At 35.0% G+C, this 25,941-nt stretch overlaps 4 protein-coding genes across 5 annotated transcripts; 2 read left to right on the top strand and 2 right to left on the bottom strand.

Moving 5' to 3' along the window:
- Nucleotides 1-7,226: 7,226 nt before the first annotated feature.
- LOC103324001 (sulfate transporter 3.1-like) lies at nt 7,227-11,915 on the top strand. The gene is made up of 12 exons (XM_008226037.2): nt 7,227-7,646; nt 7,895-8,102; nt 8,190-8,361; nt 8,473-8,538; nt 9,537-9,650; nt 9,846-9,962; nt 10,081-10,207; nt 10,317-10,603; nt 10,692-10,882; nt 10,983-11,068; nt 11,162-11,238; nt 11,385-11,915. Exons 1-12 carry the CDS (start codon nt 7,331-7,333, stop codon nt 11,571-11,573), a joined length of 1,950 nt encoding a protein of 649 aa, XP_008224259.1. The 5' UTR covers nt 7,227-7,330; the 3' UTR covers nt 11,574-11,915.
- A 382-nt stretch (nt 11,916-12,297) lies between these two features.
- Nucleotides 12,298-17,024, bottom strand: TPR3 (Tetratricopeptide repeat (TPR)-like superfamily protein). Its single transcript, XM_008226038.2, has 8 exons — nt 16,698-17,024; nt 15,204-15,297; nt 15,027-15,077; nt 14,740-14,913; nt 14,202-14,381; nt 13,860-13,979; nt 13,314-13,447; nt 12,298-12,810 (listed from the first exon to the last, which is right to left on the bottom strand). The coding sequence occupies exons 1-8, from the start codon at nt 16,862-16,864 to the stop codon at nt 12,741-12,743; spliced, it is 990 nt and encodes a 329-aa protein (XP_008224260.2). The 5' UTR covers nt 16,865-17,024; the 3' UTR covers nt 12,298-12,740.
- Nucleotides 17,025-21,640: 4,616 nt separating this feature from the next.
- LOC103324004 (uncharacterized) lies at nt 21,641-23,002 on the bottom strand. The gene is made up of 3 exons (XM_089047607.1): nt 22,693-23,002; nt 22,220-22,393; nt 21,641-22,020 (listed from the first exon to the last, which is right to left on the bottom strand). Exons 1-3 carry the CDS (start codon nt 22,751-22,753, stop codon nt 21,716-21,718), a joined length of 540 nt encoding a protein of 179 aa, XP_088903733.1. The 5' UTR covers nt 22,754-23,002; the 3' UTR covers nt 21,641-21,715.
- Nucleotides 23,003-23,838: 836 nt separating this feature from the next.
- Nucleotides 23,839-25,454, top strand: LOC103324190 (putative nuclear RNA export factor SDE5). 2 transcript variants are annotated; one of them, XM_089047609.1, is made up of 7 exons: nt 23,839-23,904; nt 24,054-24,117; nt 24,228-24,291; nt 24,643-24,689; nt 24,806-24,918; nt 25,000-25,073; nt 25,154-25,454. In XM_089047609.1, exons 4-7 carry the CDS (start codon nt 24,673-24,675, stop codon nt 25,223-25,225), a joined length of 276 nt encoding a protein of 91 aa, XP_088903735.1. In that variant the 5' UTR covers nt 23,839-23,904; nt 24,054-24,117; nt 24,228-24,291; nt 24,643-24,672; the 3' UTR covers nt 25,226-25,454. The 2 variants fall into 2 exon arrangements, with proteins under 2 accessions (XP_088903735.1, XP_088903734.1); XM_089047608.1 differs by lacking the exon at nt 23,839-23,904 and having other exon boundaries at nt 23,933-24,117.
- The last annotated feature ends 487 nt before the right edge of the window (nt 25,455-25,941 follow it).

Raw genomic sequence — 25,941 nt, 5'->3', positions numbered from 1 at the left:
GAAGTTGAAATTTTATAGAGAGCTCCTAAAATAGTTTTATAGTGTTTTTAGCTAAATTTTAATTTAAAAATAGAGAACATAATTGTGGATGTTCTAAGTAGCGAACATACATGTAACCGCATTTCAAGTCTATTACGTATTTTCATATCGAAAAAATTAAAACACATGACAATAAGTGATTGGCTTGGGATAGCACCACAATGATATCCCCAATAAATTTTTCTCCTGTGTGGGAGGTGATGAATTAATGGCGGCAGTTGACAAGAACAAATGAAAGGGATGGCATGGTAGGCAGCAGCATGTGGGTGAATAATTTGTCATGCTTGTGCCGATCACTAACTTTTGTCTTCTCTTTTAGCACATCGCAGTTTGCTCCACTCACCATTCTTCTTGGACCCTTTCTGTGGCTTTATTTTGGTCCTCTACTATTAATATTCCTCAACAACAAAACCATGTTTGCATTATTTGGTGAGGAGAGCCATTAGTGAACCAATATGAAGAATTAATAGAGATCTATATTGGGTATTTAATTTGCAGAACTTTCCATCTCCAGAATCTCTGTTCTTTTTTTTTTTTGGTCAGCCAGGTCCAATTAGGTTTTCTCTTCTGAGTTTTTTGAAAGAAAAGCGATAATTGTATTCATAAATTAGACACAAAAACCATCAGCCATATTGATTAGATTAGAATCATATATCTTTTAATTTTGTGGCACAAAATGAACCTTACAGAAGGAATATAGTACAGGCTGCAAACACAATATGAGCCGTATTAATTGGCCCCAGGAATCAAGTAAGGACTAATTATAAGTACTTCTGCATCAAGAAACCAGCTGATCCACAAAAATTCATCACCTTTTGCAATATTGCGATCCGACTAATCATAAAGCAACTCTAAAATGTTGAAAGTTCCTACATTGTGGTCAATATTGCACCTCAATCTAACACATGGTTCTCTTTCATTTGCAGCTCCACATCAATCTGTATGGTAGTTATCAATAAAATTAAATGGCTATTGCCTGTTGGGCTGCTCATGATATAAATCAAATTCAACAGCATATTATTGCATGCTAGGGCCCTTCTTTATCATCTTTTTAATGCAATAATCTCATGGTGATGCTCAAAACAGTGCTTCCCACAAGTAATTGAATGGGAAGCAACTCAGTTATTGATGTTCTCATGATCTCTTAATAACTTAAGCCATATCTGTTTGTGCTCAGTTCTTGATGTGCTCATCTCTTGTATGCTTCCCACAATCCCATTAACTTGTCTGTTTGTGGCTCTCCAGTAGGTTCCTCTAATAACCCCGCAAGGGCAACAACCGCATTTGCTCTATGCCCTAGTTAGTAGTACTCCCAAATAACTATCTATATAACAAAGATTCTGTATAGTCTAATCCAACAAAAAATTTAGTAGGAACCAAAGTGTGATGTTGATAAGTCTAATTTCTCTGATATTTTCTCTCTCAATAATGTGATGTAGTGAAAAACAAGTGAATCGCCAAGCATTCAAATCCGATAATGTAAATTAGAATCCACTAGAAAACAGAAGATTTGCCCTAAATGAATGAGAAATTTATAATAGAACCCATTATAAATTGAACTAAAAAACCCCAAAAGGAGCAACAGTACTATTTTTTATTTTGAATGATGTGTGAAATACCATTATTATCCCTGCATTATGTTTTTTAGAAAGAAAAAAAAATTATATAACTAAGGAAAATTGTAGAGAGAATTGGAAAAGCAGAGAAAGACAATTGAATTTGTGTCAATCAACTTCTATATCTCATCCTTTCATCTATGGTAGAGCTACATATTTATAGGCTTACAAGATAGGGGATTAAGTACTATATTGACAACATATGAATAAGTTACATGCACTAACTACAAATATTTAAGGCATAAGTTACATAGAATTAGGAAGGATGGAATGCTAAAAGGTATGGTGGTCATCCACCAACTCATGCATTTTACAACATATGGAAGTCTTGTAATTTTCCAGTTTTTCAATGCTTGTATGCTATATTTGGTCAATTTGAAAGTCAAATTGGTTTTTTCCTAAGGTTTGAGTGTTGTAGGGTTTTTCTATATTTTGGACCTTATTTATGGGCTTACATGTGAAAAACCCAAATCCTTGTATAAAATCTATGCGTATTGGTGTTGCTAATGTATAAAATTGTGTATTTTTATTTATTTTTAGGTTAAGATATTGGTTTATATATATAGGTTTTTTGTTTTGTTTTTTTCCACCAAAAACACACGGCTACAACCCACCGGAGCCCACATAGTGGTTCCAACCATGGAATATGTTTCGTTCTTTTTAAAAAATAAATTGCAATGGCTATATATGATCAATGGCCAAGATTATATCTACGCAATTTCAATGGGAAAAAATCACATCCAACAGTCAATTTTTTAAAATATATAATTAATCTAATTTAGATCCAACTTCAAAACTTATCCCAAACTCTATAAATACACATCCTTTTGTTGTACTTTTATTTTTAAGTGAAATTATATTATGTTTTGGATTTTTTAGGTTAAAATGTTCAAAAAATTAAATCATGAATGTTTAAACAAAAATAATGTCAATAAAAAATTACGGTTAACCATTCTTAAACAGTTTAATAAAGTTGCGGACTCAAATTATGAGTCTACATGGTTGGAGGAAAAAACAGTTTGAGTCTGGCAATACAAGAATAGTTATATTTTGAAAGATGGAAATTTTGAGTTTAACCCCAACATAGTTGAAGATGGTCTTAATTAGCATTAGCACCAGACATGATTAGTTTAATAGAGTTTTCTTCAATCCCACAAATTGCACACATCATCCTTGAGGTCGATCTCCAAAGTACAGAGCCTATCGTTGAATGACGTAGAGCAGTGATTTTTGTTAGTGGCAAATGATACAGAGAGAGAGAGAGAGAGAGAGGGAGAGAGAGTTGGGAAATAGTAGGTTCCTTCTGGGGGGGAGAGAGAGAGAGAGAGAGTAGGTTTCTTCTGGGGAGAGAGAGGGAGAGAGAGTTGGGAAATAGTAGGTTTCTTCTGGGGAGAGAGAGAGAGAGAGATGGGAAATAGTAGGTTTCTTCTGGGGAGGTTCTTAACTTGTAATGTCTTAATTTGGGAGTCGAGAACCCATAAAAAGCTATCTGATCATGATTAGTGTGACCTAATTTCAATCCCGTTCCAATGAATAAGTACTCAAAAGTAAGTTGCCCTCTATTCTACATTTTCCCACCCTACTTTTTGTATTTTTTTTCAATCATGTGATGAGCATGTTTTCAATCATGTTGCAATTCGCTTACTTTTATAATGCATTAAGCTTAACTGCAGCTCTGGAAATAGAAAATAATCATCATGAAATCGGATCAATTATTGAGGAGACTTTGTTGCATCCGTTGTGTCATCAACTTGTGAAACTCTTATGTGGCCATTTGATATATATGCTTAATTAAGGTCAAATTTTGTTAATCGGAATCATCATATGTTGCTTCTGGATTCATGCACGCGGAGTAATCATTCTGATTCTGGATTTAAAATAATTAACTAACAACAACTCTCTTATCTCTTTGTTTTCAAGGTCTGTGAGATGATGCTGCTGTGCTTAGGAAGAAACTAATATTCTTGACTTCAATACAAGGCTTGGAAAAACTTATCTAGCTTGTATTATTGACAGACCAAGAGTAAGACTTGTAGAACTCCCACCCCAAAAAGAAAACCTTTCCGGTGAGGTGATTTGCAACGTCCACGTATATGTACCCATCATATGTTGCTCGTATGATGCGATGATTCTTATTAAAAAAGACTTATACAACATATCCATTAAACACTTAATTTAGAAAAACAAAAAAAAAATCGAAATTAATTATAATGGATATGCACACTGACATTTTTGAGTATACGATGGACATGCACACTGACATTTTTATCCCAAAAAGAAATTAGGGTTATGGATAAGTTTTTAGCATCTTCTCTGAAAATAGATGGATATGTGACGACTAATGAGACTGACCTTTCCGCGGGTGGACTTGTTGATATATCACCATCATTCTTCTCTTGCCATGATTAAGGGTTGTGGAAAAAAAGAAGAAAAAGAAGAAAAAGGAGAAAGTTTCTATTGTAGACTGTGGCCGCCTTAAAATCTATTCGGCTATCATTACCTCCCACATGAAACACATTAAGTTAAGTTTAGTACATTCTTAACGTTTCCATGGAGCAACATCCAGAGGAACCTTCTTATATTTAGTGACAACGGTTCTCCACATAAACACTTGCTCATCCTTTTATTCTCTGTACTGAGTGTTCTCTTTGAAAAAGAAAAAAAAAAGAAAAAAGAAAAAAGAAAATGATTTGTCTATGTTACAAAATTCTCATTGAAGTCAAACCAACTTTCGAGCAAACATGAATAATGTTAAATGTATCACATATGTTGTTTGCATCTAATTAAGTTTGAAAAGACCCAAAAAAGTAACATAATCACAATATCATAAATTAAGCCGACCATTTTATTCATATTCGTATATTCATATTATATTATTTAGAGATATGGTACACATATATAATATATGGTACAAATAACTAGTTGTAGTCATAAGAAGTGCACGAAAGTTAAAAAAAAAAAATAGCAACCAAAAAAAAAAAAACACCAAATTTGATTCACCTTGATTCGGAAGGAGGAAACAAACAAAGGAGAAAGGTTGGTATGTAAGAAAAAGGGTAGGTATGTACCTAAAAAAACAGCCTCACAATTATCTTGTTGACAAGTGTCTCTGAGAGTCTGACCCCTACCCTAATCTTGTACGACTGTGGTCAACTTTTCTAATTTTAGGAGGAGGAAGAACTTGAGTTGGACCACAAGTCAACTACATAAATCAATGTGTTTTTTCTAATTTTTTTTTCCTTTCTTCATAATATTATTTGTATAAATCTTAAAATTTTGAAAGCCTAAAGCAAAATCTTATCCCCTCTCTTTTTTTTTTTTTTTTTTTTTTGTGATTCAGTAAAATATTATCGGTTTAACGTTTACTAGGAATCTTCATGACACCTAGAACCCTCCTATATGTAAATGTAATAATGCCGATTGCGATGGCCACCTGACTTTGGTGAAGGATGTTGAAACATCTTTTTCTGCTAATTAATTTAATATATATGTATATATATGACAATATGGAGATAATAAATTATGAAACGAGATTCTCGTCTTGTCTTTGTCTTAAACAAGAGACAATTTTAGCAATGCCCCCAAATTATAGACCTTATTCTATTTTGCCCTATGAACTTTTAATTTGGTTTTGAGTCCTCCTAATCTTTCAAAATGTGTCAATGTGCCCCATTCTATTAAGTTTGTTAATTCCTCCATCAAATTCAAGGACCTTTTTGTCCATTCAAGTTAGGATTTGGTTTTACTCCCTTAAGCAGGGCGGATCTATTAAGCGCAAAGGAGGTGCAGCTGCACCTCCTTTCACCGGAAAAATCATTGTAGGTGCTTTAAATTGTCCATTTGCTCAACTGGTGTACAAATGACCTTATTTCCATTTTCAACATTTAAGTAAATGTCTTTGTCTTTTTACTTTTATTTATTTTTATATTACTCCATTTACTTAAGTTTACAATGTAAATAAGGAAGTACCCCCCATTTGGATTCAAATAAAAATACTAGAAAATCAAATTCCCACCAAATAAAAATATGAAAATTCGGTTTTAGTGCAAAATACGATTTAGGCTAAAAATGATAGCTCATTAAGTCAATATATACTTCATACTAAAATCCCATAAAATCAAGTTTTCTTATTTGATGTATAAGGAATAAAAGCTGCCAAAAATTATCTTGAGAAAATGATTATTCCGAAAAACCATTTTCATACTTAGTCAATATTGCACCTCCGCTAAAAAATTTCTGGGTCCGCCAGTGCTTAAGCCGTAATTGATTCGACCCATTCTTCCCCTCAGACACCATTTTCACCCATGAAATCACCATTTTCACCCATTTTCATCTATGAAATTCCCATTCAAAGTAAGAATTGGTCAAGTCAATTAAGCTTTAAGTTGGTCAAACTAAATATTAATTAACTTGAATGGATGAAAATGCCTAAATTTGACAAAATGGGGCACATGAACAAGTTTTGAAAGATTAGGGAGCTCAAAACCAAATTGAAAGTTCATAGGACAAAGTGACACAACGTCTAGTGGGCATTGCTAAAAAAACCTCTTAACAATATTGCTTAACATTTAATCTGAGTTGCGTTTAATTTGTATAATTTAGATTATTAAACATAAAGCAAGAGTATTTGCTGACACATTGAAATCCAAATCCAAATTCCTTTTCTTAATGTTCCCTTCTGAGGTAGCACTGCTACGTGGAAAATACTCGAATTAATATTGGGAAGGTGGTATGGTCGTTCCAAAATATCTAAAACATTCTGTATCAAATTTGGGGGGCGTTGTTTGGCACAAGCACTAGTACTACTTGTTTAGCCGACTAATTAAAGATTAAGCACAGCTGCAAGCAACTAGATTTCGTATTATTCTCATCTTAATAATAGTGACTAATAATCATATGATAATGGGGTTCAAGAATTATTGTATCCTCAACTTCCAAAAGTGCTAATTTTATATTATTTTTTGCGGATCTTCTCTAAATCTAAACCTCCAACTCAGGTCCCTCAAATCAGTGACCTAACACATGTGTAGAGCTTGACGACTCTCCAACCCAATGACAATGCACCACGTGTACTACATATTCCTAGTGGTGAGCTGCTGCAATTTGTGATCGATGTCGAGAGCTGCTGACCAAGAGCCTAATAAGCAACAAGGTGGTGGTAGTTAGAGGAAAAGAAATTCTATGGAGTTGTTCGAGTCGTGTGACAGTGTAAAATAGCATAACTTAGCTAAAATCAGATGTGTAAGACATATAAAAGTGTAATAAATGTCAAAAAATCTACATCTAAAATAAAAAACGCATAGACTAAACTCAACAACAGCTAATCATTTTAGATTTAGATGTAAGAAGTGAGCACTGTCTTAGCAAACATAGAAGGAGGCACACTTCAGCCCGAAGTGGACGTGATCCCTCCTAACTGCAGCATTTCATTTAAAATGCATATTAAACTTTCTGTAGTCACTGGGAAAATATTGAGTCCACATGTGGGTCCCGCTACGCACTCAAAGATCCTTCCCTCCATATTTCCCTCTCTTAAGTAACACATTCACCACCTTATATAATACCCCCAGCTCGCCAAGAGTTTCATTGCTAGAGCTAACTAAGCATTTTAACCTTGATCATCTAGCTCCTTAATTAGCTCCCTCTGGTTAGCTCAAGTGTTTTTCTGAGGTGAAATGGGTAACGCAGATTATGAATGCCCACACCGCGTTGAAATTCCTCCAGCCAAACCATTTTTGAAGGCCCTGAAATCATCTCTAAAAGAGACTTTCTTTCCTGATGACCCTTTCAGGCAATTTAAGAACCAGCCCACGTCTAGAAAACTTGTGCTGGGTTTGCAGCACTTTGTGCCCATCCTCGAATGGGCTCCTCGCTACACCTTTGACTTCTTCAAATCTGATCTCATTGCCGGAATCACCATTGCCAGTCTTGCAGTTCCTCAAGGGATAAGCTATGCAAACTTGGCCAACCTGCCCGCAATTATTGGCCTATGTAAGTATCCAGATCTATTGGAAATAAAAAATCATATGCTATATATATGCATATATTATAGGGCAATGTTTTCTTGTCATACAAATACTTATGTTGTTCAACTCTGAATCTGAGTTATACATTCAGGCAAGAATCAATATAAATGATGATTCGGATTCACAGTTTAACATCATTAGTATCTTATATTGCCAAACTCTCTTGTTTGCAAAAGACAAATGTGAAATTATTTTTTTCGAAAATAAATGCAGATTCGAGTTTTGTGCCTCCATTGGTGTATGCCATGCTGGGAAGCTCAAAGGATTTGGCAGTTGGTACCGTGGCGGTTGCATCGCTTCTCATATCTTCTATGTTGGGGAAGGTGGTTAGCCCTACTGAGAACCCTAAGCTCTATGTTCAGCTGGCTCTCACATCAACCTTCTTTGCTGGAGCTTTTCAGGCTTCTCTTGGCCTCTTAAGGTATACATTAAGTTTTGATAAAAAAAGACCAAGCAAGAAGCACCTCTCTTTAATTTCTGAAATGATGTTTTGTATGTATATTTGCAGACTTGGGTTTGTCGTGGACTTTCTGTCTCATGCAACAATAGTGGGTTTCATGGGTGGAGCAGCCACTGTTGTCTGTCTTCAGCAGCTTAAAGGGGTACTTGGGTTGGTTCACTTCACTCATGAGACTGATATTGTATCTGTCATGAAATCTATCTTTTCCCAAGAGCACCAGGTATATATATTCTCTTTTTAATCTAATCTAATCTAAAAATTTGTCACCTTTTTATATATGTTTGCCTTTATGAACATTAAAATATTATATCATGGCTGGTTTATGATGCAGTGGAGGTGGGAAAGTGCTGTGCTGGGATGCTGTTTCCTCTTCTTTCTCCTGCTCACAAGATACTTTGTAAGTAGATGGCACTCCATGGTGTTTGCTTAAATTGCTTTGCTCTAATGATTTGGAGAGTGCAATTATAATATCTTAAACTTGAGGAAGAATTAAGGCATTATTTTCATGCATGTCGTTTTTACCCACTTGTTGCTGTCAAAACTAATAAAACGTCAACACACCACCAACGCCAATTATAATTACTTTTGTTTCAACCATGCAATTAACTCGATCTCTTGAGTCAAAAAAAAGTTTGTTGAATTCATCGAAAGAACGCTTTCTAAGGAAATATATATGATTCTTGTTGAATTACTTTGTTTCCCCAATATAAGGGATTATATTTGTGATCTCTTCGGACACAATAAAAGTTGCAAATGATTATGTGAGACAGTTTGAATATGTATGTCACGTATTAGACAATAAGCAACTGAATCAATGATTCAAATTCATAGTCTAATAACATAATGATACAAAATTAGAAAAAAAAAAACACAACTGTTACGACTTAAATTTCGATGCTTCACAATTTTAGTGAATTTAGCATTTATAAATGGTATAGATTTTTTTAAAACAAAAGTTGGAGCCATAGAGAAAGTAAAATATTCAAGAAATTTATAGTGAGTTGTCCTTATCTTTACGTTCCCTTGCGTAACTTTTCTTCAACGAAAGATATTAGTGAAATAATTAACATTTAGATGAAGTTCATTTCTTTTAAACTATGATATACCCAGTTGGCGTTTTATTTTTTATTTTAATTTAAAAACATTAAAACACTCAAAATTTTATGATGCAATAAAAATATCAAATAAGGTGGGATGGGCGGAATGCCAATTCCCATTCCCAAACCCGATTCAGGGAATAAAACTATTACCATTTCCATCCTCATACCTGTTTATTTTATTTATTTTGTGGACTTAGGAATGACAATTCTTTATGTTGAGATTAACATTGCTATATTTCCAGTAAAATATTAGCTTTTGTACTTATGGTGATGAATTTATGTTGATGACAATTAGAGCAAGAGAAAACCAGCCTTCTTTTGGATAAACGCAATGGCCCCACTGTGCTCAGTGATCCTGGGAAGCATTTTGGTTTTTGTAACCCATGCTGAAAAACATGGCGTTCAAGTAGTAAGTATCTCACTCTTCATCTAACATATATGTACAGTGATGCTATTTGTACCATATTTACTGAATATATTGATGATCGTTTGTAAATGTGATGCAAATAGTATTATTAATATGTATAACGCACTTGAGGCTAATTAGAGGCACTATATTTTATATTTTATTTTTTATAATGACAGGCTTGCTTTGTTTTTGCAGATTGGGCACCTTAAGAAAGGGTTGAACCCACCATCTATTTCTGAGCTTGCCTTTGGGTCACCATATCTTACAACAGCCATTAAAACTGGGATAATCACTGGTGTCATAGGCCTTGCTGTAAGTCCCCCAAACTCCTCAAATCTCACTCATAACTCACTAACTGCATCCCAAACCATCAATACAATGAGGGAGGGTTTAGGCTAATATTGCTAGGGTTGTGGTGGTGAATTTGCAGGAAGGAGTAGCTGTTGGAAGAAGTTTCGCCGCATTCAAGAACTACCACATTGATGGTAACAAAGAAATGATCGCTTTCGGAATGATGAACATTGCAGGCTCTTGCACTTCTTGCTACTTGACTGCCGGTACATACAGCTCTGAAATGTAGATAATAGGAAATGTTCTCTTGTTAGACTGTGATTGTGTTGTCACCTGAACCATTAATCCATATTCATGACTGATTTTCACTTGCAGGACCATTTTCGAGAAGTGCTGTGAACTTCAATGCAGGATGCAAGACTGCCGTGTCGAATATTGTAATGGCAACTGCAGTGATGTTCACACTGTTGTTCTTGACGCCATTGTTCCACTACACTCCACTTGTGGTGCTCTCCGCCATTATAATGGCCGCCATGCTTGGCCTCATTGATTATGAAGCTGTAATCCACCTCTGGAAAGTAGACAAGGTGGACTGCATTGTGTGCCTAGGTGCATATGTTGGTGTTGTCTTTGGCAGTGTTGAGATTGGCCTAGTCATTGCAGTAAGTAGACACATATTTTCTTTTATTTTCTTTGTCATAAGAAAAAAGTGTTGCGTAGACATTTCTGATTGATATATTGGATATGCAGGTTACAGTTTCCATGCTAAGGGTGCTGCTATTTGTAGCTAGGCCAAGGACTTTTACTTTAGGCAACATTCCAAACTCATCGATTTACAGAAGCATTGATCAATACCCAGATGCAAACAACATTCCAGGAATTCTCATTCTTCAAATTGATGCACCCATCTATTTTGCCAATGCAAACTATTTACGGGAAAGGTAAACTTGAAGTGCACAATTAAGAAAAGAAATTTACGAAAAACATATTATCGTCAAGCATTGTAGAGTATTAACCTTTGCTTAAAATCTCGGTTCTCAGGATCTCAAGATGGATATATGAGGAGGAAGACAAGCTAAAATCTTCTGGAGAAACAAGCTTACACTATGTTATACTAGACCTTAGCAGTAAGTGATCATTCTGCAGCAGTCACAAATTGAAATTTATTTCCTGCACTGACCTTTATAATTACTCTTGCTAAAATTAAAATCAAATTTCAGCTGTAGGCAGCATTGATACCAGTGGGATCAGCATGCTTGAAGAGGTCAAGAAAAATGTTGACATAAAGGGTCTCAAGGTATGAAACTACATATCACTTCTAACTCTTTCAAGCTTTTATAATGGACTATGGTTGACTAGTGTTGTTGGGCAGTTTAGTTCATATGTTTGTTTGATCATGTGCTTATATTTATATTCTTCTCCTTCTTTCTTTTGATCTATCAGCTTGTATTAGCAAACCCTCGAAGCGAGGTGATTAAGAAGCTTGAGAAATCCAAGTTCATCGAGAAAATTGGTCAGGAATGGATTTATGTTACAGTGGGAGAGGCTGTATCAGCATGTAACTTCATGCTGCACACCTGCAAACCCAATCCAGGAGAAATTGAAGTAAACAGAAAAGATGACAATGTCTAATCTGTGATGATCAATCAAGGGGTGAAAGTTTTTGATACTAAAATGGGTCTGACCTCAATTATATGTGTGGCAGCCGCCTTTGACAGAAAGAGAACCGCTATATATGTAACTTGATTGATTGATCCACAGGTGGGAGAAATGAGGGTTTCCTTGCAGATGAAGGCATAGCTAGGGAGATAATAAGAATTAAGCTTATGTATTATTATTACACTAAATTGAGATTATGAAAAATGTAGATGATATTCGAGGCATGTGGTTTGTGGAGATTTTAGTGGCTTGGTTTTCCTCTGTCCCCAGCCCCTCCTGTAATGTCTCTAATTAGAATCAATTGCTTCTCTCTAATGCTCCAACTGCTCTTCCTAATCCTTCTCATGTCTCAAATCAGGCATGGCAGATACTTCTAAATAAAATAATTGGGTATTTGCATGGCAAGTAAAAGGAACAAATCCTGACATAGAAGTATAACATATTACAAACATAACACACCATAAAATACAAGAAACAAGAAGCACCACAGACGCTAGTTGCTTTGGAATTATAACTGGAAAGTGATTTCGTTTGAAGCAAGTATCCCTTTTTGTCCATATCCTGGGTTTCAGATCTTCATAATGATTTTTGCATAAAGAAATGTCATAACATGGATTATGCATCCATCAACAAAATTTGAACAATTGTGTAACTCACATTAGAATACTAAAATTCCATCCATACATATAGCATAATGGGCAGCAAATATATAACTTTCATGCATTAATAACAAAATAGATGACCTATTCAACAGTTACATTGCTGTTTAGAATTTTACAAAATAAACTGGCACCTAATTTCAAGTTTTCACTGTATAAGCAACAGACACAGAGTAGTTATTGGAAACAACCCAACTTAATTCAAGGGCCAAACTACTCGTTACATCGGAAAAACAGGATAAACAACCTCACACTAAGGAATCTCTCGGTAAAATTCAACCACTCAAAACAAAAAGGCTTGAATTTTTTTAGAAAGAAACAGAACCTCGAGTAAATGCATGTTATGATTATGAAAAGCACCATCCTGCAAATTACCAGGGTGAAAGAAAACCTTGCAAAATGAGGCAAAAGACTGTCACCAAGGCTGTATCTCTCGCTAAAATGGGCCTGAGATTTTCCTCCAAAATGCAAATACAGGCATCTATGAATTGTACTGTTTGAATAGGCGTGGAATCAATTCGTGGGCACCGATGTCTAAATCCTCCGGATCCCTGAATGAGGCACAAACATTTAGATTACCTAGCTCCTAAAGGAAATATAATACCAAATATAAAAACTCTATTGTTGCTGTGATCATATATTCCGACAGCAAGGTCTTGTATAATAGGTTATTTAGACAATATTAAGTGAGCAAGCCCACTGAGCCTGCTTCCCTGAAATTTTCCTTCCAGCATCTTACAAACATTAAAACACATAAAAACCCACTTCCTACTGGTATTTCCACATCCATATGCTTTCAAAGTTTCCATTTCTTCATTCTCTTAAAAGCAAAAGGGACCATATTTCTACGGCTTTGCACTTTAAAGAGAGAACACAACATTAGAACTAAAGCGTCAAGGTGGTAAGAAATGTAACCATCACGTATAACCTAAGTACTGATGAAGCATTCTTGGTACTTTTAAAAATCAAGTTAAAAAAGTCATCCGTAGTTACAAATTGACACTGAGAGAGAGAAGAGAGAGAGAGAGAGAGAAAGAGAGAGAGAGAGATAGACCTGCACAATGTCTGGCCTAGTTCACTAGAACTAGGAATAAACCACAGCTTTCGCAGGAAAGGGGTCTCAAATTGAACAAAGAAACCATCATGTTGCCCATGTTTCCATTTCCTTGATCCCTGACCTTTCCAAACCTGCAAAAAGTATTTGATGATTAAAACCTCTTTGTTAACTAAAAATTCCTTTTATTCAATAAGTCATCACTCTGCCCTGAATTTAAATCATCTGCGAATTTAAGTTGAATTTATCACATGGAGGACCAGTAACAGCTAGTGAAATCTGAAACAGATCAATCGACTATTTTCCTTTTTTTTTTATTTTTTTTATTTTAAAGAGACCAATAATAACTACTTAAACTGCCCAAAAGCACCATGCAAATCACCATGCAAAAGCCTTTTAAGCACACAAAGCACAACTTGAAGTCTTGAACCCACACCAGAGGTCAAACCTCCAAATATTAACTCAAATCTTGAACACAAACAAATACAATGCACGCAGGGATACAGAGACTTAGGCATGTGAGACACAACTTGAAGTTAAATGTACCTGTGGATAAGACATGATACTTTTGGGAGTGACCAAACAAGCTGCTCTGGAGAAAGAGTCCTCAGCATACTGCCTAAGAAATGAAAAACAACTGCTGTGCGTATGGGGTGATTCAAAGGCCTGGAATAACAGGTAAGCATTGATTAGGTAAAAACAATTTCAGAATAATGGTTTATGGCTCAAAAAACATATACTTAATATGAGGTAATAATCTGATGAGGTTGCAATAACTCGTTTTATCTCAACAGCAAAGAAGGGGTCATATAACCAAATACATTGAAATTATTTTTCAATCAATCAGAAAAGGGATATTTTGAAAAGTGAAAGATCTAAATTTAACACCTTATCAATATTCACAGCTGGAGCATATTTCTCGGTGTCTGTTTTTTCCTTATCTAGGAGAAAGTAAACTCTAGCCTCCACTTTAGAAGTTTCGTGCCATGATTTTATAGCTGTCTCCATTGTCTCAACGAGGAAAGCAAACATGTCTTCCCAACATTCTTCAGATCCACGCTTCCCAGACTGCAAAAGAGAAAGAGTGACTTAATCCTTCTTATTAGGACTGATTGAAATTTGAAACAATTCAAGAGCAGGTGATCCATTAAAGTCTCTATATAAGCTGCTGAGAAATTAATGAGTAATATCTTACCCGCATACACAGTTCAGGGATTTAAGGAAACTTGATATATGAAAGTTGCAAGTCACACCATTCAGGCAAAGAAAGAAAAAGCAGATACAAACAAAGAATAACGTAGAAAAATGACTGAGAGATAATATTTCTCACTCAAGCACAAAGATAATATACGCCATATAAAATGCAGAATAATATGGAACAAAAGTCATAGAGAATCATGAATCCTTGATTGGCCAATGCACTCACCATTTCAGATTTCAGTTTATCCAATTGTCTTGCCATATCAACATTGGATCTCATTTTCTCCACCTCCTGAGCACGTTTTTTATCTCTCGCCAACTGAGAAATCCTTTTTATCTTTCTTGATACTTCTGTGCTTTGTGAGTTATATTGCAAAGCTGTTTGGAATGCAGCTAAAGCCTACAACATGTGATGAACAGTATGAATATCAGTAGCAGAAAACTAAAATCATGTGGTCTTGTCCAAAAGGCCTTCAACAACAATGGGAAGAGTGAAAGAACTTCTAGACATACATCATCATATTGTTCCATGGCCTCTAATATGCATCCTTTCCTGAAATATCCCTGTAGATGCATCAAAAAGGTTCTTTTAAAGGAAGAAATAATGAAAATCAAGATATTTTGCTTTCTAAAAGTAAAAGTTTGTTGAGAAGAAAAGGAATTTTTTTAAGAAAAATAAAACAACATTACCTTTTCCCACTGGGGGTTCAATTTAATTGTGGTCTCTGCATCAGCAAGGGCTTTGCTAAGCTTAACCAATTGCAAAAATGCCGCAGCGCGGTTGCTGGCCAACAATGGAACATTAAAATGAAAGGAAATGCATCAGTACAGCATGCATACAATGTTACATGGGAAAGTTCAGCCAAGACAGCTTGTTCCTTGAAAATTGTAATTGTTTATTACTACTATCTACTTTTTATGAACAACCTTCCATGTTTGCATGAACATCCTTACATACCAGTGAGCAAGAGAAACAATATTAGCATATAAACAAAATAATGAAGAATATACATAAAGAAAGTTGACTGATTATCATTCTGCAATTGGGAAAGCAGCAGGCGCACCAACCCATTCACAAATCAGTCCTAGCTACCATATGCTTTCTCTACATTTTTTCACAGAGCAGCCCTTTGTTTTAACTAATGCTAAAAAGAATATGAATGTGGTAGCAATTGAAGCAAGAATTGTACATTGCAGACCATGACACCAACTATAGGATTTGACATAATGGACAGGTTTTATCCAAATCCATTAGTTGGAAATAAAAAGGCCATAATCAGACTTAGACAGCCCGAATGTGGTACCAAAGTAGATATTCTTGCCCCAACAAGTTTTTTTTAATACAGTTATATCCCTTTTTATTCCTGATGGCCTTACTTTCTTCTATAAACTTCAAATTACATAAGATCTCAGAATACTTTTCCACACAAATAAGCCAAAATCTAACCTTCTATAAGGAAACAGTTCCATTTCTTAGCTCAAATATTCCAGAATGTAGAATTTTTATGCCACCGAAGTGCAGGCAAAAAAGGGCATCTATTCCAGCCCGTTGAAGCCACCATCATCTCATCTTAGTTCACTTAAAAAATTTATACCAAAAAAAAAGAAAAAAGAAAGAATATAAATCTTAAGTACCAAAGTGCCTGAATTTCTTCTGGTAAGGTGGAAAGGGAATTTTTTTTGCTTCTGAATACCATAACCATGGTTAAATCTAAATTACAAACAAGCTTGTATATCAGCTCTGAACCTCATGTAACTTCGAAGTTCATACAATCTACAAAATGCTGCCGTAGCCGTGGAGCGGAAAATAGGATAAAAGAATACTCATGCAGCCTAGGCATCATAATAAGCAATGTGCAAATTATGAAATGAAGATGCCAACTTTCTCCTGGGAGCGTTCAAAAGGACACACATAAACAAAGTGAACAACAGAAAAAGTTCATCTGTTTTCTACATAAACGAAAGCACACAACTTTAAATTCCTACTTATTAAATTCATGACAAAACATGTCCATACCGAAATAATTAACAAAATAATTCAAATTCAATAAGAACCCAGGTGAATAAGTCAAGTAAACTGTGTGGCCAACCAATCAAAATGGCATTTTGATCCCATGTCAAATTTAAAACTAGAAAACCAACAAATAAAACAAAAATAATTTTTGAGGCGGTAAATATATGTACCTATAAAGAGTGGGGTTGTTAGGGTCTTGCTTGATGGCCTGAGTGTAGAGTGCAGCGGCCTTGAGATAGTTCCCTGCTTTGAAATGCTCATTTCCTTTATCTTTCAGCGACTCAACTCCCCCTCCTGCCGATGCGCCCGCCTTATCTGATCCTCCTGCTTCCGCCATTCTTTTATGCTTTTACTGACTCTTACAGCTCAATAGGGTTTATCAGAGGGACAGAAAGAGAGAGAGCAACTCACTGCCAGTAAAGTTCCTGTCTCCTTCAATAAAACCTCCGGTTCCTTCGATAAGTTTTTGTGCTGCTGACCCAAGAAAACGTGATTCTGAGCCATGGTTTCGTTTCATCAGGACTTCAAAAGTGAAATATGGGTCGGGCCGTTTTATCCGGTTCATGCTAATTGGATGGACAGGATTCTGAGAATTAAACGCATAGGCCCAAACATATTATCTCCAGTCTTAAGCCCAGCCAACGATCTGAACAAATAAAGAATGGGTCAGGATCCGATTCCTCCTTCTTACCAAGAAAACAAATTCTTTTTTCAGTTCATGCAAAGGAAATTTACCCTATTTACATGGCCTGTCCATTGATTTGGATGGTTCTGGGCAAAAATAAAAATTGAGATTTTAATCAACATTTACCTCATTTTGAACAAAATTAAAATTAAAAGTTTCATGCTTAAGTGCTAAGTTTGTTAGTTTATGTAAAAGAGACTCACTATATGAAAAGTAAAGAAAAAGACCCAAATTTTTTTAGAATAAAGTCCGAAAAGCATCAGTTACACATATAAAAGGTCTTTTTTGCTACTATAACTCTTTGGTTATAGGGTTTTATAAGAAGCCCCATTTTTTTTAGGGCTCTATGTCGTTGCCCAGCCCACACACTTTGTGGGCCTGGTCTAGCTACTTGTGTAACGAGAGTTTAGAATTTAGGGTCTAGAGTCTAGTCCAAGTCAAATTTAAATATGAAGTTTGTATTCGTGATCCATAATTTAAGTGTAGAGTTTTAGATTCGGATATAGGGTTCAAAATCTGAACACATATTTAGGGTTAAGCGTTCAATGCTCACAACTCTCTCCATGAATTTATAATTATGACCTTTAAATTCTTAAGCAAAATGCTTTAGCAATATGAGATTTCAAATTTCATCTTCAGCCCAATTCTACTCCACTTCTCCTCATTCATTTAAAGTCATTTCATATTTGAGATAAGGCTGAGGTTCCTGAGCTAGTTTTTTATTTTATTTTTAATTTTTAATTTTTATTATTTATAGTTGATAGATTCAATAAAATGAGTTTAGTATTGTTACATTCTAACTCTTCTGAGTGCTGCTGTCTTTCCATCTCTTTCCTTTATTTTATCTTAGTTTTCTAACAATTGATTAGAAAATGATATACTAATACAAGTATGATCCTATTTTTTGCTAACTTGCAACCAGACATAGCAATAAAATTGTAGGTTGAGGTGGTTAATTATGGCACATATTGGGGTATAGCTTTGTGTTTGGATTTGGACTTTCAATCATTGTTTGCTTCCTACAAATTTTGGACTGAAACATGAAGCTATACTACGCCAACTCGTTGAAGAAAAGGCCATGTCTGGACAAGCCACTATCAACAGTGCAGAAATCAATGTAGTGGTTTACCAGTTTAAACCACAAAGAAAAGACTAACACATAATCAAATCAACCATCTCTTCACCAAAGCATGCAATTTCAAGAACTAAGGAGCCTATAAATAAAGGCAAACCCAAAGCTTGGTATCGAGTCCTAATTGCTAGGCTGGTTCATTCCTCTTTGCATTTACTTATCAGATTATAGGTTTACTAGATGTATTCCATTAAATTTCCAATTAAAATGGATTGAATCAAGAAGTCTTCATTCTTATATTGTATCTTTTAGTTAAATTTGAGCCAGTTCCCCATTAAGAGCACAATGACTTGATTAGAAGTCACATTACAAGGGCAAATTAATCTCTTTTTGTTGGGCTTAGCCAAAGCTCCAACAGTGACACACCTATCGAAAATACAAATTAAATCACTACAAGGCCTTTTATTTGGGCCTCAAAGCAGGCTCTTTTCAACTTGATCCAACAGAGAAGAGGCTAGAACGTTGTTCTTGGTGTGCTTGATCCCATATCTCTCTCCTCTTGAGCTGAACAATGAGAGAAAAAGATGACATTCCATGGTATTTGCTTAAATTGCTTTGCTCTAATGATTTGGAGAGTGTAATTATAAACACTTGAACTTGAGGCAGAATTAAGGAATTATTTCCATGCATGTTGTTTTTGCCCACTTGTTGCTGTCAAAACTAATAAAACGTCAACACACCACCAATGCCAATTATAATTACTTTTGTTTCGACCATGCAATTAACTAGATTGAATTGATCGAAAGAACGCTTTCTAAGGAATATATATATAATTCTTGTTGAACTGATAGATATACATACATAGTTAGGGGTGGGCACGGTACGGTACGGTATTGAGTCCGATACCGCTACCGATACCGGAAATTTGAATCGGTATGGTACGGTACGGTATTATGGTTTGCCAAAATTGTACCGCACTGCATCATGCCAAATCGGTATCGGTACGGTATCGGTACCAAAATGATACAACTAAAAAATGAACTAATTCAATATTCAACACCAAAATAAGTGATGCCTAAGTTACAAATTCAAAGATTCAACATATTCAATATCCATCAACATTTTCAATATTCAATATCTATTAACATATTCAATATCCAAATCCTAATCAACATATTCAATATCCAAATCAACCAAATCAATATTTATCCATCAACATATTCATCAAATCCAAATGGTTAAAACTCATGCATTATGGCTTACAATCAAAAAGAGTTAAACTTATGCCTTATGGCTTACAAAAATACAAACACAATCCAAACATAAATGACAAAAGCGTTTGAGAAATTGAAAGGCAAGCGAGAGACAGAGAGCGAGAGAATGAAAAAAATTTATATTTCAATAGAGTACTATTCGGTACGGTACGGTATTGACCGGTATCAAAATCTTGATACCGCTACCATACCATACTCGATTGGTACGGTACGGTACGGTACCGAATATCTATCGGTACCAAATGAAACGGTATGAAATCGGTACGGTACGGTGCAGTTAAGGTACGGTTTCGGTATTTCGGTTTAAGATGCCCACTCCTATACATAGTTTTGACAGTAATTCTTCTATACTACGGTATTTTTTTTATTAAAAATCGTATACCCGCTCGGCTATACTATTTTTGACATATTGGTCCCTTTTTAAATTAAATTGTATAGCCCCGCGGTTATACTCGGGTATTTTCTATTTTTTTTAAAATAGTATAGCCGAACGGCTATACTTGTTGTGACTTGGCGCTATGCGTTTTTATCTATCAATAGTATAGCCGAGCGGCTATCGTATAGCCTATTTATTTAAAAAAAGGAATCCAATATAGCCGCATGGTTATATTATTTATTGAAAAAATAAAAAGAACCCCGATTGTCCAAGGAGGCCAAAGTGACCATTGGAGCTTGAAGCTTCTCTTTTTCCTCCAGTCTCCTTCTGCTTCCGCCATTCTTTTATGCCTTTACTGACTCTTACTGCTCACTAAGGTTATGACAGGGACAGAAAAGAGAGAGCAACTCACTGCAAGTAAAGCTATTGTCTCCTTCAATAACACCTCCGTTTTCTTTATTACGTTTTTAGCTGCTGACCCAATAAAACGTGATTCTAAGCCATGGTTTCATTTCATGAGGACTTCAAAAGTGAAAAATGGGTCGGTCGTTTTATCTAAGTCATTTATAAGTTGATCAAAAGGATTTCGAGAATATTAAACGTATCGGCCCAAAAATATTATCTCCTGTCTTAGGCCTAGCCTACAACCCTTACTATGTCAGAATCTGAACCAATGAAGAATCGGTTAGCAGACATGAGTTTAGCCAAGTTGGCTAGAGTAGATGTGCTCCCACTCTACACCCGAGTTTGAATCTCCCTCCCCGTAGTTTATATTAGATTAACATAGATTATCGTTTGTATAAAAAGATTATCGTTTGTATAGAAAGTTTGTGTTTGTGATCCATAATTTAGGTGTAGACCTTTGGATTTGAATTTAGGGTTCAAAATCCGAATATATATTTAGGATTAAGCTTTCAACGCACACAACTCTCTCCATGAATTTATAATTCTCACCTCAAATTCTTAAGCAAAATGCTTTAGCAATATGAAATTTCAAATTTCATCTTCACCCCAATTCCACTCCACTTTTCCTCATTCATTTAAAGCCATTTCATATTTAGGATAAGGCTGAGGTTGCTGAGCTAGTACTATTGTTATTATTATTATTATTATTATCTTTTATAGTTGATAGATTCATTAAAATGAGTTAATATTTTGTTTATACTCAAGTGTGTTTAAGAATATTAGGTTTCTTACAGCTTGCGAATTTTTATCTTTGTTTAAGCAGGATATCGGAATTCATGCTAGGCACGTCAGCAATGTGTCTGCAGTGGATAGTGGTCAGTCATATTTCTGTTTCTTGCTTGATTTAGTCCCTTGTCTCGTTTTTTTTATATTTTATAATTATCTTATTTTGTTATCTTTGAAGAATTAAATGATGACTATGGGAGTCCAATTTGGAAGAACAGAGTAGAGAGTTGGAAGGATAAAGAGGATAAAAAGAGCAACAAGAAAAAGGGTACACCTAAGGAGGAAAAGGTGGCTCAAATTCCACCTGAGCAGCAGATGACAGAGAACCAGTAAGTACAATTAAAACTTGGGTGATTTATTGGTGTATGCAGTCAATCTCATACAACATAGGGATACAGGGCCACATGTAGGAGTCAAATTAAATATTGCAGGAGATCTACTCATAAAGTGAGTTACTCTACAAGTCTACGAAGATTACAATTATTTAAAAACATTTAAAATGAAAATTCTAAAAATTTGTTGAAATTGAAATTAACATTTAATCTTTGCTTTAACTTTTAGAGTACCATTAACTCTCCATTCTCTACCACTTAAATGGAAATAACAGAACCAGTATAAGGGTCCAAAGAAAAACAAGAAGGTTTCCCCTCGCGGCTCGGACACATAGACATCAAGTGTTCACCTATCTTCCCACAATGTAAACAGTTCATAAGAATTGCAAATCCATCGCTTTGGCCACAAATGCCACAACATGAGTCTCTAAAGAGGCAACCACACAAATTACAAACTACCACACACCTCTTGCCAACAATTGCGTTCTTTGGGACATGACACCTGTATGAGCATGTTTGTGAGAAGTGATCACCCACCTTTAAACAAAACTGACATTCACGACCTGTGTGCAATATGTTGATCCATTGTTAAATACAATAAAAGCAATAAAAAGAATCAGTTATTATTATTATTTTTAAAACAATGAATGAATGAAGATGATAAAACTAAAAAATCAGTATTGTTGGCACATTACATAAAATAACAACAAACACATAGATGTTATAAGAGATTGATTTTGGTCCCCAAAATCAAAAGCTTACCAATAAGTTTTTCAGAATCCGAGTCATCAGCCTCCGAGTCATCAGTCTCCGATTCATCAATCTCCGATTCATCAATCTCAGATTCATCAATCTCAGATTCATCAATCTCAGATTCATCAATCTCCGATTCATCAATCTCCGATTCATCAATCTCAAATTCATCAGCTTTGGTACCTGTTTCCATGCAATTATATTGTTAAATACACAAAGAAAAAAGGTGATGATGTCAAAGAAGTTAGAAGGAATGACATCTATGATCCCATCAACAAATAACAATATTATTAAATATCGGCTATATCATGCACACACCAAAATAACTTGGCTGGAAAAAATCATCTTCAAAAACTGATTCAAAATTTTGGCATAGTATAGATGTTATGTCATAAGAGATTAAAAAAGAAGAAGAGGAATATATGTAAATATAGAAGTTGTAGGCGCATTTTTTTTCTTTGTCCCTAAAATCAAAAGCTTACCAATAAGTTCAACAACCTCGAATTCAACAGCCTTTGATTCAATACCCCTCCCTGTTTCCATGCATTTACATTGTTAAATACAAAAAGGAAAAAAGGTGGTGATGTCAAAGAAGTTATAAGGAATGACATTTATGATCCCATCAACAAATAACGATAGTGTTAAATATCGGGTATGCATCACGCACACACCAAAATAAATTGGTTGGAGAGAAAAAAAAAATCTTCAAAGACTGAATCAAAATTTGGCATAACATAGATGTTATGTTATAAGAGATTAAAAAAAACGAATATATGTAAATAGAGAAGATGTAGGCGCACTTTTTTCTTTTTTTCTTTGTCCCTAAAATCAAAAATTTACCAATAAGTTCTTCCCTACCTGTTTTCATGCAATTACATTGTTAAATACAAAAGAAGAAAGGTGAAGATGCCAAAGAAGTTAGAAGGAATGACATCCATCAACAAATAACAATATTATTAAATATCATCTACATACCAAAATAACTTAAATGGAAAAAATTATCTTCAAAAACCGATTCAAAATTTTGGCATAATATATATCCTCTATAATTACACCAACAAAAATAATATTAAAACAACACTTTGATTTTACCAGAGCACACAATGATACATGGAGAAAATGTCATATGCAACATGCTTCCACCTAACATCTAGAGGTGGTGGGATATTGTTCGAAATTCTACTAGAACCAAAGCGAGGATATTCTCATAGGGAATTTATCATACACAAAATCTAAGGCATATAATTAAATCGCACATAATCTTCATCACAAACCCTTAAATTAAACGAAAAAGGAAAAACATACTGATTGGCTTTGGCCGGTGGATTTGCAAAAGTGGAGACACAAGGCCGCCGTCCATGACTGTGTTTGCTCGGAAGGGGAAAACTAAAACTGCCACTTGGGCTGCGTAATTGGGATTTAGAGAGAAAAGAGACGGGGTCATTATATAGGCTTTAGTGGGCTGCGTAACCCTAACGTCTATAGGAATTCTGGTACAACACGGACTCCGCGTCCTCACTTGGAAGGTTTTATTATTTTCAGAAAAAGAAAAAAAAATGGTTTTACTATTTTAACATTTAAAAAACGGTTTTTTATAATTTGGAAGCCTCATAACAATGTCGACCGCCAAAGCGAGTAACAAGAAGCGCAGGACCGAGCCTCAGCTCGCCAAATCGGATCACTTGCTTATTTGCGTTAGTTCTGATAGAATTTACATTATGAATCTTTAATTTAATTTAGTGAAACCTAATGAACCATCTATTTTTAAGCTTTATATGAAATGTTCAAACAGCTACTATTTAGGCATTTGGATTTTATGCCTTTTGTATTCTTCAATTGTCAGACAAAGTTTCGCTAAATCTCTTTCGAAGAGCTGAAAAGAGGTCTGTGGAAGGAGAAGAAAAGAGGTAAACCATGGATGACCTTGCGGAGAAATTTGAATTTCTAGTTAATTTGTTTGATGCCCAAAATTTTTATTCTGATTAATAATTTGGTTATATATAATATATGTCTGCAGTGTGAGAATTGCTTGAAGACTGAAACTGCCAAGTTCCAAGCCCAATATCTACAGGCCTTGAAAGGTAGTCCTTACAGTTTCCAAATCTTGTAATTGCATCTGATTTCTCTTCATACTATTAAGAGTTTCTGTGTAACTGGATTGTAAGTGTAATTAATAGCATAAATTCATTTGGATAGGTATTTACCTAATCAGCAACTAGCTTATTTGTCTGCACATAGTGATTTAGCAAAGTTTCTTATCAGCAACTAGCATTTTTGTCTGCACAATTTCGGTTTCGGATTTATGGATACGAAGCTAAAAATATAAGATATCAATTTTTAAGTGTAGAATTCGCATTATAGTTTGTTTTCCCTTTTTAAAATTAATTTATGGATTCTATTGTTCTGTGGCCGGGAAATTTTTTCCAATAAAGGCACCCGAAGTGGATGAAGAGTCAAAGGAAATGATTCTTAGAACAAGGTTAGCATCCTTTTCGTTGTGGTGTGTGTTTCTACTTTCTGTGGATATTGGTTAATGGTGGTGTATAGGATCCCACAATGTTAATTTTTTTTCTTTTATTGTGTGTTTGTCATCAGAAACGTTGAGACACAAGGTGAAATAGTGCTTGGCTTGCAAGAGCATGGTGCCAAGGAGGCGATGTGTCTTTGTCTTTTGAAGTGTCAAATTTCTTCATTTTCTGGAATCTCATGTAAGTGAACGTTCTCATGTTCCTAGTTATTCTTTGAATTTCTTTCTTGTTATTTGTAATTATTTGTTGTCTTCTCGTCAGCAATCATGTGTCTTAAGGTCATCATTGAGACACAAGAGGAAGAGATCTCAAAAGGATCTCGCAGGCGAATATTGGTAAGATTGGTTCATAATTACTTGCTGCATCTGTTTGAACAATGCTTCATACTTGGCTTTTCCTTTTTCCATTTACACAGGTTTTGAAGCTACTGCAGGAAAAATCGATCAAGTGGACTGAAGGGGAAAATGCCGGAACAATACTAATCTAATTAGACAAGACAGTATTAATCGGAAAAGTTTAACTTGATCCAACAGAGAAGAGGCTAGAACATTGTTCCTGGTGTGCCTGATCCCATATCTCTCTCCTCCTGGGTGAAACAATGAGAGAAAGAGACGACATTCCATGGTATTTGCTTAAATTTTTTACCCTAATGATTTAGAGAGTGTAATTATACACTCTTAAAACTTGAGGAAGAATTAAGGAATTATTTTCTTGCATGTCGTTTTTACCCGCTTGTTGCTGTCAAAACTAATAAAACGTCAACACATCACCAACGCCAATTATAATTACTTTTGTTTCAATCCTGCAATTAACTAGATTGAATTGATCGAAAGAACGCTTTCTAAAGAATATATATATGATTCTTGTTGAACTGATAGATATGCATACATATTTTTCACGGTATCTCTTTTATTAAAAATAGTATAGCCGCTCGGCTATACTGTGGCTATACTATTTTTGACACGTTGGTCCTCTTTTTAATTAAATAGTATAGCCCCGCGGCTATTCTGTATTTTTTATTTTTAAAAATAGTATAGCCGCACGGCTATACCTATTGTGACACTGCGCACCTTTTTATCTATAAATAGTATAGTCGGGCGGCGATACTATTGCGTATTTTTCAAAATAGTATAGGCTATTCCCGGGTTATTTGGGTCCTTTACGCGTATAATTATTTATAATAATAAAAAAAAGGAATACTCT

The sequence above is a fragment of the Prunus mume genome, linkage group LG2 (assembly GCF_029339155.1).
Source record: "Prunus mume cultivar Tortuosa linkage group LG2, ASM2933915v1, whole genome shotgun sequence".
NCBI lineage: Eukaryota > Viridiplantae > Streptophyta > Magnoliopsida > Rosales > Rosaceae > Prunus > Prunus mume.
Note: the sequence above shows the minus strand (reverse complement) of the source record. Positions and strands in the feature narration are given on the sequence as shown.